Below are 18948 nucleotides of genomic sequence, written 5' to 3' on the forward strand. Positions count from 1 at the left end.
ACCAGTGCAGTAAGTTTGGTGCAGTGTACCATTCGCAAGCATGCTCTGGCACTAAACCTGAAGGAAAACAGTGTTTGCGTTATAAGTACACTAGAAAACGTAGCAAATCAGATGTGCCGCTAGAAGCAGAAGCCCAAACCAAAATTCAGGCAGCGAGCTGCCAGGAAATCGTTTTCTTTAGCAGAAACAAGCTACATGCCGAGAGCATGACCTGTTTTTCATGCTTTCTAAGCTTCTAATCACGCATTTTTACCGTGTGATTCAAATGCAGCATTCTGAAGAAAAAAAAGGCAGAACTAGCTTGGACTTGCTGATATTGTTAACACAATTTGAAGGCTAACTCTGTGCATTATATGTAATTTTACAGAAGAAAAAGAAAGAACGGGAAATACTCAGTAATAAAGGTTTCGAGTTCGCGCCAACTAGAGAGAGAGAGAGAGAGAGAGAGAGAGAGAGAGAGAGAGAGAGAGGGAGAGAAAATAAACTTTAGTTCCTAAACTAGTTAACAGCAACCACGGAAATTTAAAACACGCGCCAAGCCGCCCTAGCGGCAAACGAGCGCAAAGCCGAAAAGCCAAAGCAGCCCATTTCGGCTAAATTTATCGGAAACCTCCTTCAATGTCACAAACACTGTGCAGCGCGCTTCGTAGGCTTACGAGCGAAAAGGGCGCCTCATACCGCGCAAACAACGGCGCCACAAAGCCGGTCGCCGACGCACGTGTTTGTCAAACAGCCTCGATAATCTCGCAAAGCGGCAGCATGGACTTTCTCGAGTTTCCCGACGTTTTCAAGGAGGACCGCGGCGCAATGACGTCGGGCCGACTGAAGATGACCAACCAGGGAGTCGTCTTCAAAAACAGCAAGACGGGAAAAGTGGAGCAAGTGCAGGGCTCCGAGATGGAAAGCATCAGCTGGCAGCGCCTGGGCGCCGGCTACGGGCTCCGCATCATGATGAAGACGGGCGGCATGTACCGTTTCGGCGGCTTCCAAGACGACGAGCAGGAGCGCCTCGCCAAGTTCTTCCAGCATCACTTCGAGCTCCCGCTCGCGTCGCGCGAGCTGTGCCTCAAGGGTTGGAACTGGGGCACGGCGCGCTTCGAAGGCAGCGTCCTCTCGTTCGACGTGGACAAGAGCTCGGCCTACGAGATCCCGCTGGGCAACGTTTCGCACTGCACCACGGCCAAGAACGAGGTGACGCTCGAGTTCCACCAGAACGACGACGCGGCCGTGTCACTGATGGAGCTGCGCTTTCACATCCCGACCGACCCAAACTCGGACATGGACGCGATACAGGCCTTCCGAAACAACGTGCTCTCCAAGGCCAGCATCATCCAGGCGACGGGAGACGCCATGGTCACCTTCAAGGAGCTACAATGCCTCACGCCTCGCGGTCGCTACGACATCAAGATCTTCCCGTCCTTCATCCAGCTCCACGGCAAAACGTTCGACTACAAGATCCCGCTCACGACGGTGCTGCGCCTGTTCCTGCTGCCGCACAAGGACAACCGCCAGGTGTTCTTCGTGCTCAGTCTGGATCCGCCAATCAAGCAGGGCCAGACACGTTATCACTTTCTCATACTTCTGTTCAACAAGGAAGAAGAGACGAGCATCGAGCTGGCGCTGTCGGATGCCGACATCCAGGAGAAGTTTGAAGACAAGCTGCAGAAGAACATGTCGGGCCCCACGTTCGAGGTCATCAGCCGCGTCATGAAGGCTGTGGTGCAGCGGAAGATCACTGTGCCAGGCAACTTCAAGGGCCACGGGGGCACCAACTGCATCACCTGTTCGTACAGGGCAGGCAACGGACTGCTCTACCCACTCGAACGGGGATTCATATACATTCACAAGCCGCCCGTACACATTCGTTTCGACGAGATTGCCTGCGTCAACTTCGCACGTAGCGGTGGGAGCACGCGGTCATTCGACTTCGAGGTGGAGGCCAAGAGTGGACTCGTCCACACATTTAGTAGCATCGAGAAGGAAGAGTACGGGAGGCTCTTCGACTATGTGAGTGACAAGAAGCTCCGCATCAAGAACCGTGGGTCGCTCGGAACTACCAAGGAAAAGCCAAACTACCAGGATGACGAGCTTATTGACTCTGATGCAGAGGATGCCCCTGACGCTTACTTGGCCAGAGTCAAAGACGAAGGCCGCCAGAGGGACGAAGTGGATTCTGATGAATCCTCAGACGAATCGTTCAACCCCGGCGAGTCTGGCAGTGAAGTGGCTGAGGAGTTTGATAGCAATGTAGAGTCTAGCTCGGACAGTGAGGCTGGCAGTGGAGGAGGAAAGGGCAGTGGTAGTGGAAGCGGCAGTGAAACACGCGACAAACCAAAGAAGGAAAAGAAGCCGAAGAGTGCCAAAACCGTCAGGGAGCCTGGCATGAAACCAAGAAAACCACGTCGCCCAAAGAAGGAGCGTGATGCCAACAAGCCCAAGCGGCCACCGAGTGCCTACTTCCTGTGGCTTGCCGAAAACCGTGACAAGATCAAGAAGGACAACCCAGGTTTCAGCATCACTGATGTGACCAAGCGTGCTGGCGAGCTCTGGAAAGAGGTGACAGACAAGTCAAAGTGGGAGGAACAGGCTGTCGAAGCTGCAGCTAAGTACAAGGAAGACATGGCTGCCTATCAGGCTAGTCTGAAGGACCGACCCCAGGAGAGCGACGACGAGAAAGAGGACAAAAAGCCTGTCAAAAAGAGCAAACCGGCGAGCACACCTAAACCGAAGCCCACGTCGTCGTCGTCACCCCTAAAGGGAAATTTCAAGAGCAAGGAGTACATCAGTAGCTCGGGCAGTAGTGATGATGAGAAAAGCAAGAAGGTCAAGAAAGAGCCTAAAGAATCACCTGCAGGATCGCCTGCAGGATCACCTGCAGAATCGCCCAAAAGTTCACCTGTTCGTGCTAAGTCTGAGGACGAGGAAGAGGCATCGGCAAGCACTCCTGCTTCTTCAGGGGATGAGAACATGTCAGGAAGCGGTGATGATGACTGATTGTGCTCATGTTTTCTCCTTTACCATTCTTCCATTTTTGAATTCTCATGTTTTTGCAAACAGCTTTTGTTGCACACTTATGTATGTACAATTGTATATAAACCTTATTGAACACGTCTCAAAATCTATTGAGTAAGCATGTCTTTTCAGTTGTGTATATGTACTATTTTGCATATATTAAGGGCTCACTTTTTTGCTAGTAGATTAAAAATGTGAAGCCAAAAAAAAAAACATACTTGCATGAAATTAACTGCACCATTTAAGGAAATTGTAGAATTAATTAGGTAAAGGGAGCTGAAAGTGGCAGAATGACAACTTGCTACCTGTGGGAGCTAAATTCACGACCTCCACATGACACATCAATGTTCTGCTACTTTAGGTACAATGGTGGAAGTCCTCCCAGGAATTTTCTTGGGTACTTGTTGTACATGTACTAGACTTAGCCCTATACATTCATATAGCCACACATAAGAGGTGTCAATTTCCCTTTTGTGTGTCGGTTTATGATGACTGTAAGCCTGATGACTGGCTTCAGTTAGTGGAATGCAAAGCACTTTTGATGAAAGAAATAAGCAGTACACGACAGATTTTGGGGGGCACAGAAGAGCCCCTATCAACTGAACACCTTGTTTTGCTGAGCATTGTTCCATTTATTTTCGTTACATTTTTTTTTTCACAGGTTCACAAAGCAATAATGGTACTCCCAAGTGTGTTTAAACTGTACACATAAATTGGAACAGCAAGTCTGGTAATTAAAATTTTTTTTTTCAACATTATTTTGGCATTTGTTTAACAGAAAGAGAGGGCTTGTTAGGGCAGAAAATTGGAGGCCAAAGTTGCGCCTAAGCTAGTACAATGACGAAGACTTCAGCCTCATCACTGTCACAGATCTTGCATCCTCGGCACATCAAGTTCTGTTTCATGCATGAAAAATTTGCGAAAGGTGCCAGTTTGTTTAGTTTACTTTCAAATCCAATGTAATCCACTTTCATTACCAAACAACAAGCTTTGGCCAGGCATTGCTACAATACCATTACAGTAGCCAGTGAAAAAATTTAGGCACAAGTGATTTCGCCAGCACCCTCCGGGTAGAAGTGATGTGCAGGGACATCGCGCAATAACGTAACCACTCATGGCATAGTCCTTGTTTGATAGTTGGTATTCATTTGAAGCAGAAATAACTTTGGTGCACGCAATCAATAAATGACAAAAGAACAGAAACAGCACACAGCTTTGCGCTGTGTACTTTCTCCACACTAAGCGGATAATCCAAACCTTTTTTGACCACTTAGTGCTACAGTCGAACCTGGATATAAGGAATCTGAAGGGGATCACAGAAAAGTTAGATATATAGGTAATTCGATATATAAAATACAAATTTTATACAAGGCTTTTCAAGGGGATTTTACAGCTGTTTGTTATATACAATAATTTGTTATATGTGGGTTCGATATGTCCGGGTTTCACTGTATAGTCCTTGTGGGAAACTACTATACTTATAATTTAGGCAGCTAGCATATGGTGTGCAAAGATTTTAAAATAAATCTTTTTTTATTATTAGTAAAATTACATTGTAAATTTTAATGTCCTGAAGCTGTGCAGTGCGTCATGAGGGACAGCATGCTGGGAGCTCCAGTTTAATTTTCCCCTTCTAAGGTTTGTGAATGTGCACCTAAATCTAAGCGCACTAGCGTTCTTGCATTTCGCCCCCATCAATATGCGGCCGCTGCGGCCGGGAATTGAACCCATGACCTTGTGCTCAACAGAACGCCATGAACATGGAGCCACCGTTGCAGGTATCTCTTTCGTGAGAGAAGCTGTGGTGGTCGTTTCTGCTGTTCCCCCTTTCGTGAACTTGTGCCACATGTGAGGTCTGTTTCATTTGCCTGTGCTCCCCGAGCTGATGCAGGAGGTCCTGCGCCTCAATATTTGTTTCACCTGATGCAGGCTTCTCCTGAGTTGCCCTCTCTTGTGGGAGAGGTAGTGCAGTGCTGGTTCAGCACAATGCGCTGGCGGGCTAGTTGGTGCGAATCCATGAATACTTTGTTTAGCGCAAAAAGACAGACACAAGAAAGACGACAGGACAAGGCGCCTTGTCCTGTCATCTTTCTTGTGTCTGTCTTTTTGCGCTAAACAAAGTATTCATGCAGTGCTGGTTGTTGCACGACCACAGAACTGGTACTGAACGACAATGAACTATAGAACAAATTGCAGGGCAAATCTAGTTAACCTCCAATCTCACAACCACAAAGCACAACTGTAACTGTAAAATATAAAAACTACCACTCCAAAGACATTGAAGTCCCTGAGTGCAGCAAGGTTTTCCGAGACCTGTCACGTCTAATCACATATGTATGGTGCTGGGGGCCAAAGCATGCAGCATTTTACAGGTGAGAGATTCGCACTTACTGTGATCAGCAGGTCGTGGATGACTTTCATTTTTGTTATGTTGTCAAGCAGAATGGTGCCAGGCCTGCAAAACAATGGGTCATCAAAATTTTGTCAGTGCCAAAAGTGCACACCAAAGGTTGACACACTTACGGCTGCACAAAGAAGCCCAGGACGGCAACTTGAATTTGTGCATCTTCCGATTTCTTTGCAAACTCAACCAAGAACTGTGCCTGTAGCGAAACAACAGTGAGTTTGTGAGTTACATAATGATCAACCTGCAATAACCACACTAACGAGTAAAGCTGTATGAAAGCAATGTGCCTAAAAAGTCTGAGATTCAAGATATCCAAGTAGATGCAGATGTTACCATGAAAAGGTGGAGTGGCAAGAAAATGTCAGTCATCCTTGAGAATACATAACAAACATTGCAGCCAAAGTTAAGCAAAAAAAATGGCCAAGTGGTAATTGACAAGAGGTACAGTGGCAAGATTAAAGGTTAGGGATAAGGGAAGAGAGGAATAAATAGGGTATTCAAGGTTATAGGGAGCTATGACTGCTGCCTACATACAGGATTTGTCCAGGAAGTAGTAGGACTCATTTTTTCCCACCAATACGTGGTGAAGGAGGGGGATGTTACTGCACTGGTTGGGTGGTAAGGAGTCTTAGCTACGAGCGCGCCAGTCATCTGCAAGCCTTCAAGGAGTGTAGATTGGGTTTAAGGTGAACCCCTTTCAAAGTGCCTTATTATCTGCACAATGAATCGTTTGTTAAAGCAGCGTTACGCAGTGAAGCTTTGCATGAAACTGTGCAAAACTGCGAGTGAGATTCATGACATGGTCAAGACTGCTTACGGGAGTGATGCCATGGGTCGATAAAGTGTTTTTGAGTGGCACAAATTATTTCGGGAGGGAAGAGAGCAAGTTGAAGATGAGCAAGAGTCAGGACGCCCTTCAATGGCAAAAAGTGACAAAATAAAATTGCAAAATCTTTTGAACTCCGACCATAGATTAAGTGTGTGGATTATATCAGAATGATTAAATTTGCTAGAAGCTGTTGTGCACGAAATTATGACCGAAAACTTCGGATTGAGAAAAGTTTGTGCAAAAATTGGTACTGAAAGTGTTACCGATGAACAAAAACAAAGACGCCTTGTGATTTGTCAAGAACTTCTTGATTGTGTTTGTGATGACCCAAATTTTCTCGACAATGTTATCACCGGAGACGAGCTGTGGCTTTTTGAGTACAACCCCACGCCAAATCGCCAAAGCTCTGAATGGCACCACCCCCATCTCACCTCGCCAGAAAAAAGCCCGCATGAGCAAGTCGAAAATGAAATTGATGTTGATCATCTTTTTTGACTGCAAAGGAGTGGTTCATAGAGAGTCTGTACCACGTGGTCAGACTGTGAATGCTGCATTCTATGTGGGAGTACTTGAAAGACTCAGAAAACTAGTTGCCCACGTCCGCAATCGCTGGATCATGGAGGCTCCATCACGACAATGCACCGAGAAACACCGCCTTTGCTGTCATGGATTTCCTGACCAAACATGGCATCACACAGCTTCCCCAGCCACCCAAAAGCTCAGATGTCACTCCTTCAGATTTCCTCCTCTTTTCCTGACTGGAAAAGGTCACAAAAGGACTGCACCATAGCTCGATCCAGGCCATTCAAGAGGCCGTAATGGGGGAGCTGAAGAGCATTCCGGTTTCTGCGTTCCAGGGAGCCTTCAGTGATTGGCAGAGTCGCAGGAAACGCTGTGTTGATGCAGAAAGGGCACATTTTGAGGACTGGTCAATGTGTCAAAATTGTGAATAAGTTAAAAAGAAAACAGTCCTACTACTTTCTGGACAAACACTGTATGTATGTACATAGATGACATCATTTTCAGTTCATGAATACTGCAGCACATTTTCTTAATTCTGTGTAGTGCAATGTCAGGTGAACATGCTCGTAAGAAGCTGAGTGCTCCTGTATAAACATTTTCATTCATACAAATCAACTGTAATGCCTCCCGAGCAATAGTTTGGATTGATTTACCCATACTGACAGCCCATGATGACAATATTCCACCTTCCTTCAGTGCATATTTTTACTTTTCTCTAATATTGCAAATACGCACTCAACAAAACAACAGTTCATCTGATTTGGCACATTCAGGAAAGAAGAGCAACTTACCAGATTGCAACTTATGGAATGCAAAACGTGCCAGTTATTGGACAAGGCATGAATTGCCTGTTTCCTCAGCTCTGGTGACAGGACTATCTCCACCTGACAAGCAGAAAAAAGGAGGCAGAACATTAGCTGCTGAATAATAAGACCTCACCAACGAAAGCACCTGAAGCATTTACACACATACACAAAAAATTGCTTGTTGTTTGGCAAGACGAACATTTGAAAACATTCCATGATGCTGTACACCATATTTTCTCAACAATTATTTCTACAATTCTAACATAACGTAACCCGCTGTTGTAAGACACTGTTGTATGCACTGAAGTTAGTAACTTTCTTCCTTGTTGGTCAAGTCGTCACAGGATTGGCAACACCTTGCCGTGTAAACACCCGCCCCACCTAGGTGCCAAGCCAGAAGTTGCTTGTATGTATACTCATTTTTTTCTTCTATTGGATACCTAGCAGTGCCAAGTTGAGCTAACTACTCCACACCACCATGAAAAATATTTAAACCACTAAGCTTCCAACTTCCATCTGCTGCTTTGGTCATGGAAGCTGTCATTATGTATGCTACACCCATATGCCATTTAGATATGTCGAGATGCACTCACAGAGCACTATAATTTCACAGCACACAGGAACCAAAGAATGCTAGTTTCCCTAGCAACCAAGGTGCACATGATGACATGCTACAGGCACACACCTTTGTTAGGGCTATTTTACCTGTTAAAGAAACCTTTCTTCCTGTTCTTTTTTTTTTAATAATACCAAACAGTACTTCCTTTCCTTTCAAGACCTGAAATACTTCAAAGACATGTTCAAAACACAAAAGGCATCTGAAAACCTTGTATGGCAAGAAATAATGGTTTATACAACAAGGCTAAGTGTTCTAACCAACTAAGATGAAAACCAGCAAAAGAAACTTATACACAAGAAACAAGGAGTACACAGGTCTGGAGTTGTTAGTCCACCATTCGTCTTGTGCATGCATTTCTTTTGCTGGCTTTTGTCTTGTCTGGATTATAGTGTTCTTCCACTGATGCTGTGCAAACTACTGCAAACAACCAGCCATATGATAGCATAATGACCTTCACTTGGCTGCACTGCACACAGCTATCTGTGTGGGCACACTCTGTGCCTGCCTTGGCTTGACACAGACATTAAATCATGAATGCTATTAGCACTATTTGCTATAATTCAGCCATCTTGAGTCTATCTATCTGACCCAGTGCCCCAAGTTGTCTACCAGCTTAGGCCACTATATAGGTCCTTGTGGTCGTGCCATCATCATCATTCCTGATTCGTGGTACGACTCTCGTCATGCTATTATTAAGTGATGCGTTATGTGCTAGTGGTCAGGAGCCACCGTCGTCACACACTCAACGTCATCCGATTGCTGTCACGCCATCATTGTCAGACAGCCTTCACCAATGCATGAATGTCATTCCTTCTTCGTCATTTTATTGTCACCATGCTATTGCCATAGTCGTGATCATGCCACCATTTTCAAGCCATTGTCATCATTAAGGAATCGTGATCTCATTGTCATAATACCACCTTAACCTCTCCACTGATACCATTTCTTTTTCACTATTTGATAGTCATCACTGCGATGGTGTCATGCAGTCATCGTCATGCCACCACACTCATGGGTGACCTTGGCAAGCGAATGCCACAGCAAAATGGGACAATACCAGAGTATGTTGTATGTAGCCGAAGCAATGGAAGTATCGAATGACCACTACAGAAGTTAAATAAACGTGACTTCAGGAATATCGTGCGCCACTACATTGCTCGTATGCTAATAACATTACTATAGACAGTCATTGTGAGATGAGTTCTGCTGTAAGTTCTCCCTCCTGATATCTTTCTTGCCGTGTTTGTGAATCTCCATGGTCTTTTTATCCACTATTAACACCTGCATTGACAAGGAATGATAAGCCTAAAAGGAAAGAAAGAAACAAGCAAGGGCAACAACCAAATCTCATTTGCGCTAACGCGACTATAGGCAGGACTGGTTAGTGGCATTGAAGAATACTGACAAACTAGATTATTAAGCGTAAAGCAGATGTACCATGAAACATTTTGTTAAGTAATGCCAGGTGCAAATTACTATCAAAAGGGCAAGCAGAGAACAGACAGTAATGTCCAGTCTTGGCTTGTCTTTGTCCCAATTTGCATTCGCCCTTTAGTTAGTACAAACGTACTGCCACAGGACAGAATTAGTGAACTGTAGGTGTATTTACAAGGTATATACAAGTTGCACCAACACTGCGTACACAAGATGGCTGCACGAACCAGCCGCACGCTCTTATTGTTGTTGGTTGTCATTGTAGTTGCTGCCTCAAAACATAGCTCGTACCCACAGGAGGGATTGGCCACACTAGGTTGATTGAAAAATGCATAGAATAAAATACCAAAAGGGGGTAAAGGGAAAATATGGGGAAGGTGGGAGATAGAAATTTAAACAGCCTACACCAGAATCTGACAGACCACTAGCCTTTATAACAATATATTCTAATGCCCTCCCAAACATAAACAACATCCTACGAAAATACCACCCAATATTATAAAGTAACGAGCATCTGAGAAAAGCATTCCCGGATGTACCAAGGGTTACCTATCGGCACAACAGACACATTAAAGACATGTTAGTGCATGCAAAAGTCAGCCAACATCATTCCCCCGCAATAAAAGCATGTTGTCACCGCAGGTGCAAAACCTGCAGGCACCTTCAAAGTGACATTAAAATTAAAAGCACCACAAATAGTTATACACATGAAGTGAAAACTAGCTTTACTTGTACAAGTTCGGATGCGTTTTATATGCTTGAATAGTCCTTCTATAAGAAACAATACAACGATGAAATGGGACAATCAATGAACTTCAGATTAAACGGACATCACGTAGACACATCTAAAAAGCTTCCCAAAGCAGTCATCGAGCATTTCAACCAACCAGGTCATAACTTTGATGAACTTAAACTCCATATCTTACAGTCAAATTTCCATTCTGAACTAGAAAGAAAATACAGAAAATCATAACTTATCTATAAGTTCAAGACATTGCAAACCAATAGGCATAAATGTTTCAAACAGAGCTTTAGAATCTATTTGCTATGCTAAATTTCAAGCTACAGGCAACAACAGTTAGTTTGGTTATTTAGTGGTCTTTCTCCCTCCCTTTCTTTCCTTTTTTTATTTATATATTTATTTCATTTCAGTATTTCTTTTTCTTTTTTTCATGAGCACCATTTCCTGCCGCTCCTTTTATTATGTTGTTCAGAGACACGATAGCCCATGACCTCCAGTGAAGTAGATAATAGAGGGGTTCTCAATTGTACACTCTCGCTGCCAACACACCATCGGTTGTTGCCGCACCCACCCGCCTTACGCCCTCTCCCTTTTAGAAGAACCCTGCCTATATATACTATGCTGAGAAAAGCATATGTCGCGTTGAAAAAGACAAGCCTACTTGTCGAACTGTTGGCTCCCGCTTTTTTATTGTTCTCATTTTGCTCATTGTCAAATGGGGGTAAAAGCACACATTCAATATGAAGCATTAGGCAACTAAATGCTAATAGAAGTTTCTTGAGGGTCTATACATAAATTTAGGATAAAATGACAATAAAGTAATGTGTCCCACAGTCGGTACTCTAGTCGCAATACCTTCCTGATGCTTCAATGAGCGTGTGTATAGCAGTAATCATTGACCCATGGCTTGTGCCTATTTGACAGCACCAAAGGACACGACGCTTGGTGTAGTAAGCGCTAAACACAGTTTAGTAGTTGGAAATGAAAGGAAGATTCTGCGGCGGGAGGAGAAGCACCGACAAGTAAGAAAGAAATGGTTCACAGTTTCTGATTCGTTGCAAAAAGAGCAGAGATTAGTCATGGGTAAACCAGATCTATGAAGGTAAAACTTTAGGCGGGACAGTATACAATGGAAGCTTGTTAATGTCACCTTGCATTGTCATGAAAGGCGTTTGCTCATGTTCCAACAGAAATTTAGATGTTGAAAATCATATGCGTAAAGTAGAAATGAATCATTACAATTTAAAAATATAAGACATTTAAATCTAGCTCCTGTTATAAAAGCGAAATCAGGAAGAATACTTAAGACTGGGTCATTTAGTAACGAGGATACAAGCAAGTCAGCTGATTCATTTAAAAAGATTCCATTATGGCCTGGGACCCAGAGAAAGCAGACTTCAGACAAATTGTTAGGGGCAAGCATCGACAATATACTCAGAAGGTGTGGCCGATTATTAGAAGTTAAATGTGTACAAACCAACAGCGCATCAGTAACAACTACAGTCGAACCCACTTATAACAATATTCAAATGCCATGAAAATTCCATCGTTATAACCAATAATTGTTATAACCGGGTTGCATGAAAATATCAAAATAACGGGATGGCAGAGCTGATGTGAGAAGACTATAAACGCAGGGAGGTCAGCACCCTTCCCCAGCACCTTCCTCCATCCAGCTGCTGATTGTGTTCACTCGTTTAACTGCTTCCTGGGAGTTCCAATCGCATGTAACGAGCCGTGGCTGTCGGTGTTAAAGAATGGCACTGCTATAACATCTGCAAAGAGGGGCCACGGGTGGCATGAGATATGCGAGCACCGCCGAGGCATCGCTTTGGTGGCCCCAAAAGGGGCCTTTTAAACATTGCGAGAAGGCTGCCGTGGCAGCCTGTCAGCTTCACAAATCCAGAAGAAATGCTGAGACGAGATCGCCACAAACATCTCGCCACACACTTCTCACTGGCTTGCACGAGATAACCCTATGTCCACCAGCCTTGCATGCTTTACGCGAAGCTTGCCTACATCCTCCAAGGCATCCAGGTGCTCCACGTAGTGCAGCGGAAGGTTCCTCACGAAAACGAAGCCCCGGAGGGGCTGAATTATCTGCCTGGCCTCCTGCGAGGACAACATTGAGTCGGCCTACCCTCCCTCGTCATCGCTGGCATTGTCGCCGTCACAATCTGACGCAAGCACGTTCACGACGATCCCCTCATCGGTTAGAAGCACTTAGTTTCCAAATATATAGCCATGCGCTTTCTTTTCACTGGCAATGCTGTGCACTGCCGAAGATTAGCGGGTGGATCAGCCACCTTCCTTTTTGGCGGGGAGTCAAACCAACTGTTAGTCAAACGAGGCTGAGAAACTGTGTGGCCAGGAACGATTTCTGCGCAACCAACAAAGGCGAATGCAAGCAACTAAGCTATTTGCAGAACTGCGCTGAATGAGGAGCCAGCGAGCAATATGCAAGCAACCTCGAGCAGCGCAGTTGACGCAGTCCATTTGTGTTTCAAAGGGTGGAGCGGCTTAGAGCTATGGGCACAGCCCATTAATGTTTGGAGAGGTGGAAGGGCAACGGAAGAGAGGGGCGCGGAGATGGCTGGAAAACTAGCATGCGGTGGCTGTTGGAGCAGCGGCCCATTTTGCAGCCGCTCGAATTTCTCGTTTTCCTTTTTTTTTTCTTTTCAAGGTTTTCGCATTTCACTACCTTTCAGCTCGGACACCCAGCAGCCAGATTTTATCGTTATAACCGATAATGCGGCACCGAGGCAATGTAGTAAGCGGGTTATTTCACCATGGAACACATACAAATGTTGATGGTGCAGCAGCTTCTCATTGTTATAACCGATATATTGTTAAAACCGGTATCGTTATAAGTGGGTTTGACTGTATTACTTTAGAATTCTGTGGACCCAATTTTCTCATGGCTAGAATAATTGCCAGAATTTCTGCAAGAAATATTGAGCTATAATCAGCAAGGCAGAGAGCAAAATACCAGTTAAGCTGATTTTAAAAGATCCAACTCCGGCCTTCTCTAAATTTTATGTTGCATCAGTAGAAACAACCAAGTAAGACGGCAATTTACTAAGATGATCTTGAAGGAAACCTTCAAGTATAATATGCGTGCTGGAAGAAGTTTTGCATGTTTTGGAAAAAATGCCATCAAAAATCAATTTCACCTTTAATGGATTAGCTTTTTGGAGAAATCAGACTTGAAAGCCAAACATGAAGTTTTGCTAACAGCACCTGAACAAAAACAACTTGTGGTTGTCGATAACACCGCTAATGTGTTCTGAAAAATGAATCAGGAGAATTGATGAAGATGGATTGCAAACGGGAGAAGGGTGCATTGTATAGCTTCAGAAAAGTCAGGACAATACATTTCTTAAATATGGACTCAAACGGATGAATTCCAGCCTCCAGATAAAGCATGTCGATAGCCATAAAATGTGGAAGCCCAAGACATAGACACAGTGCTTGCCTTTCTATTAGTGTTAGAGGTCGTTAGCTTGCATGCTGCACATCCTGAAAAAAGAACACAGCCGAATTCGATAATGGGCGGACGTAAAGCTCACAAAGCACACTCTTCTCATCAAATCATTGTCTGTGTCCATAATCACACTATGCCCCACTTCTCCGTAACACCACACCTCAGTCAAAAAGCCGCCGTCTCGGCAGTAGTGTTTATGAGGGCAAAGTCGCGGTGAAGTAGGGTTTCAGCCTAGACACCTGGACAACAGCGAGCACAGGGGTGGACGATGAAAAGTATTCCAGCAGGCATACTTCGTAGTTTACATTGATGAGCTGGCGCAGGATCTTGTAAGGCCCTGTGTAGTGCGGGAGAAGTTTTTCTCAGAATCTAATGCGATGGCATAGTGTTTGTAGAACTAGGGACCCATGGGAGAAATGAATGTCCAGGTGGTGGCTGTCGTACCTCATCTTGTGCGCAACCTGTCATGCAGTGAGCCGTGAGCAGGCAATCTGGTGAGCTCTGTGAGCCCGGTTGAAGGTGTTGCGGGTATGCTCACTTGGAATATTGGTCACAGGTTGCGGGGATGCGCGACTCTCACGCGTCCCCTGATATCTTGTTTTGCCGCATAGCTCCAGTCTCCTGCAATGCAGCTTCGCCGCGTGGCCTAGGGCCCGTGGCGGTTGGTGTGGTTGAAGCGCAGTACGAGAGATGGCGCGAGTGTTGCGCTGCTAACGCCACCTACCGGCGGGATTACTTGGACACGAAAAGAAGAAAGCTCTTCCTCTTTGGCTGCGGGTCAGCGTACACCGCGGACGTCCCGCGCGTGCACCGATCCAGCTTCTGCGAGACCGTCTCGCGTGGCCTCCTTCGCACGCACCACCGTTCACATGATCGTACATGCGAACGACCAGGCGTTGGGATCCAGCATGGGGCGAACATATTCGCTCGCTATCCGGTTGCGGTGAGTCGGACTTCCTAGATTTGTCGCATGCCCATCGGCATGTTTTGGGGATAGCAACTTAGCTAGCAGGCATTGATCTATGAAAGGTGCAATAAATGCCCTTGTGGTTGTTTGCACTACTGTGTTGTTCCTTTGTCCCAAGAGCACGGATGAGAATCCCGCAAGGTGGAAGGAGTGTGTCAAAGTTGGGTAGCGGCCGAACAGCAGATGAAGCAGAGAAAAACCAGCGGTGTCATGACGGGACAAATTATATGCAAAGGTTATGTGCAGTAATGTGTTGTCCCAGTAACTGCAGTCCGGAGGAATGCACATAGATAGCATCTCCGTCAACGTCCGGTTGAGGCACTCAGATAGTCCATTGGTCTGCGGGTGATATGGGGTGGATAGTTTGTGCACAGCAGAACAGGAATGAAGGTCTTCAACAACGCGGGACAAGAAGGCGCAGCCACAATCAGTGAGCAGCTGTCTCGGTGTGCACTGATGTAATATCACATCACACAGAAGGAAATCCACAAGGTCTGTGGCACAGATTGTCGGCAATGCTCGCGTGATGGCGTAACACGTTATGTGGTCAGTCACGACAGCGACCCACTTGTTGCCACTTTTAGATGTAGGAAAAGGGCCTAGGAGATCGATGTCGATGCGAAAGAATGGTTCGGAAGGAACATCGATGGGGTGTAGGTGTCCAGCGGGTAATACAGCAGGTCTTTGCAACACTGACAGAGTGCACGGGCAGCAACGTTGCGGCGCACAGAGCAATACAGGCTGTGCCAGTAAAAGCGTCATTGTACACGGTCGTATGTACGGGAGACACCGAAGTGGCCAGCCGTAGGTGTGTCATGTAGCTGCTAAAGAACTTCTACCTGAAAATGTCCAGGTAAGACGAGCTAAAGTTGCAGGCCGTCAGGGCTATAATTGTGTTGGTACAGAATGCCGTGGCGGAGTACGAATGCGCTGACAGTGAGTTCAGGATGCACAGAAGCTATGCAATCGATGAGGAGACGTAAAGAGTCATTATGGCATTGTTCATTGCGAATGTGACGCAAGTGTGAAATGCCCAGGACGCAAGCTTCGGAGTCATGGGCATCATGATCTGGACTGCCGACCGAGCGACGGAATAGACAGTCAGTGTCCTTGTGTAACTGACCAGAACAGTAAAAGTGTATTCTTGTGGTCGCTGCACCCACCAATCCAGTTGGGTCTCAGCGATAAGAGACAGCACAGGGCATGGTGATCAGGGATAATGAAAACTGGGCGGCCAAATAAGTAAGGGCAGAACTTGGCTACTGCCTAAACCAATGCCAGGCACTTGCATACTGTGATAGAAAACTTCCGTTCCGTGATAGAGAGAAGGCCGCTAGCGCATGCAATTCCATGCTGTGCATTGTCCTGCTGTTGAACGAGATCAGCTCCTATTTCATGGCCGCTGGCATCTGTGTGAATTTCAGTAGCAGCAGATGGGTCGTAGTGATCCAGCAAAGTGGGAGCTGTTAGGAAGCGGACGAGTGCGGCGAAGGCATCGGCTTGCGCAGAGATGAGAAGGAAACAATTTTTTGAGTAGGTCAGTGAGCGGGCGGGCGGTGTCAGCAAAGTTCTAGAGCAGCCCCACTGCTCCGTAACAGTATATACAATGACTTGGCTCACAATATATTTTGCTTAGGTATATAATGTCTATACTCTACATACATACTGCAACTATAAAGAATGACAAAGCGATGAAAAGGTGTAAATTAACCACGTCACATTCATTCTGCAGCATCATGAAGCCGTAAGACACAGCATAATAAAGGCCTGCTAAAACCCCACGATCATCATCATCATCAATTTTGCGTCCACTGCAGGACGAAGGCCTCTTCCTGAGATCTCCAATTACCCCTGTCCTGTGCCAACTGATTCCAACTAGCACCTGCAAATTTCTGCCATATGCATTCCAACCCACTTTTATTCTTCTGTAATTTCCTTCTCATGATCAGGGTCCCCTGTGAGTGAATGACCCAGGTAAGCATATTCGTTCACAGACTCTAAAGGTTGACTGGCAATTCTGAACTCTTGTTTCCTTCCCAGGCTGTTGATCATTATCTTTGTTTTCTTCTTATTAATCTTCAACCCCACTCTTACACTCTCTCTGTTAAAGCCCTCAATCATTTGTTGTAACTCGTCCCCAGTGTTGCTGAACAGTACAATGTCATCTGCAAACCAAAGGCTGCTGAGATATTCATCGTTGATCCTCACTCCTAAGGGTTACATGTTTGATAGCTTGAATACTTCTTCCAAGCACGCAGTGAATAGCATTGGAGAGATTGTGCTCCCTGTCTGACCCCTTTCTTTATAGGTATCTTCCTGCTTTTCTTGTAGAGAATTAAGGTAGCTGTGGAATCTCTGTGATACTTTCCGAGATATTTCCTTAAGCATACTGTACTCCTTGACTGTGTAATGCCTCTATGACTGCTGGTATCTCTACTGGATCAAATGCCTTTTCATAATCTATTAAAGCTATATAGAGAGACTGATTGTACTCTGCAGATTTCTTTATAACAGTGAGTGACCACCATTGCCACGGCTAGACCAAGCAACGGAGCAGCAAGATGTAGTGCGCTTGCCAAATCATGCTTCACCTTCTGACAGCAGCCAAGACGCGACAAACAAGTTGTCACCATCGTAAGGGCTCTTATGATGGTGACACTCCAGCAGCTCGAGGTGCACTTCAAATACTGGATGCCCTGAATCAGGTACTGTCTGGTCTTGAGAAGTACCATGGAGCTCCTCTATACTCGTTCCTTAAAGAAGTCAAGGAAGCGTTTATCTTCCAGTGGAATGCCAGAGGCCTTAAATCCCGCATTTCGGACTTTCATCCATTTGTTTTTAAGAACAAATTTCCAATCATCGTCATTTGTGAGCCAAACATTGAGAGCGCCATCCGCCAATCAGGATATGAAGCTTTCATGTCTGCCACCTGTAGCGACCGCAGCAAGGTAATCGTTTACGTCAGATGCAATTTCACTTATGCTTTACACCCAGTGGCACCTGATGACAACAATCAGTTGACTATAAATGACCAGTTGACTATAAAATTCAAGAATGTTGCACTCATGCTCGTAGGTGCCTACATTTCACCTCTGAGCCTATTTGACAATGCAAGACTAAGTGCAATTTTAACAGCGACACCTGGACCATGGATTATTATGACAATTTCAATGTGCATCATCCACTATGGGGAAGCTTAAAGATGGATTGTCGAGGAAGACATGTACTATCCTTCGCATCGTACCATGAACTCTGCTGCCTAAATGATGGCAATCCCACTTTTCTGCAGGAATTGACATACAGCAGTTGCCTGGACGTAACTTTCGATTCAAGATGCTTCAGTGCCAGTGTGAAATGGTTTCCGGACAATGAAACAAATGGTTGTGACCACGTTCCAACATATATTAATATCGACGGCATACGCAAGTCACACTCTACCACAGTTCTTGAATGCATCGACTGGCCTAAATACACATTGCTCATGGAGAAGAATTGGCAAAAGATCCAGTACTGTCTACCTGGCAACATCGAAGGGCTAATTAACGATGCTGCTCAAGAAGCCACAAGTCTTTAGGCCTATTCCTAAACTTTCTGAATTCGAAACAGAATTGGAGCGGCTTCGAGCAATTCGCTGTCGTGCGGAACGAAGGTACAGGCGCACCAAGTCCATCTACGACCTAAGGGAGGAGAGACTCATACAGAAGATCCAGTGTTGGATCAACTCCCTGCAGTCTCTAAGATGAAAGACTTTCTGCAATTCCCTTGATTCGCATAAACCCCTGTCACATATATGGAGAATGGTGCACGGTCTTCGAACATCACCACAACGCCACCCCTTCAAACGCCTGGCTCTCTGCCAAGGTCACCGAGAGATCGACAAAGCGGAGGACTTCTGTTTGAAAGTTGCAGGTCTATCGTCCTCGTTCCCCGCATATGATCCCCATGACATTCCAATGTTGCGGGATTCTCAAACGGACAATTCGTTTTCCATCGAGGAGTTGCAGGTGTCGTTCGCAGCGTGCAGATGTTCCTCGTTGCCTGGGCCTGACGGGGTGGCGTATGCAGCTCTTGGCAACCCCAGTCAAACAGCCCAGCATGCTCTTCTAGATGTGTGCACCAATTCATG

The 18948-nt window shown here is 45.5% G+C and overlaps 2 protein-coding genes across 3 annotated transcripts in view; one reads left to right on the forward strand and one right to left on the reverse strand.

Annotated features, from left to right (window-relative positions):
- Positions 1-18948, reverse strand: part of LOC142576075 (myb-binding protein 1A-like) — a 66111-nt gene that overhangs the window by 33610 nt on the left and 13553 nt on the right. For both annotated transcript variants that reach the window (XM_075686011.1, XM_075686010.1), the window contains exons 9-11: positions 7562-7654; positions 5536-5615; positions 5404-5467 (exon numbers count right to left, since the gene is read on the reverse strand). In XM_075686011.1, the coding sequence (XP_075542126.1) occupies positions 5404-5467; positions 5536-5615; positions 7562-7654 (237 nt within the window). The remainder of the gene's footprint in view (positions 1-5403; positions 5468-5535; positions 5616-7561; positions 7655-18948) is intronic.
- On the forward strand, positions 623-3118 carry Ssrp (structure specific recognition protein). The gene has a single exon (XM_075686009.1). It carries the CDS (start codon positions 760-762, stop codon positions 2992-2994), a length of 2235 nt encoding a protein of 744 aa, XP_075542124.1. The 5' UTR covers positions 623-759; the 3' UTR covers positions 2995-3118.

This window comes from Dermacentor variabilis, chromosome 3 (genome assembly GCF_050947875.1).
Source record: "Dermacentor variabilis isolate Ectoservices chromosome 3, ASM5094787v1, whole genome shotgun sequence".
Lineage (NCBI taxonomy): Eukaryota > Metazoa > Arthropoda > Arachnida > Ixodida > Ixodidae > Dermacentor > Dermacentor variabilis.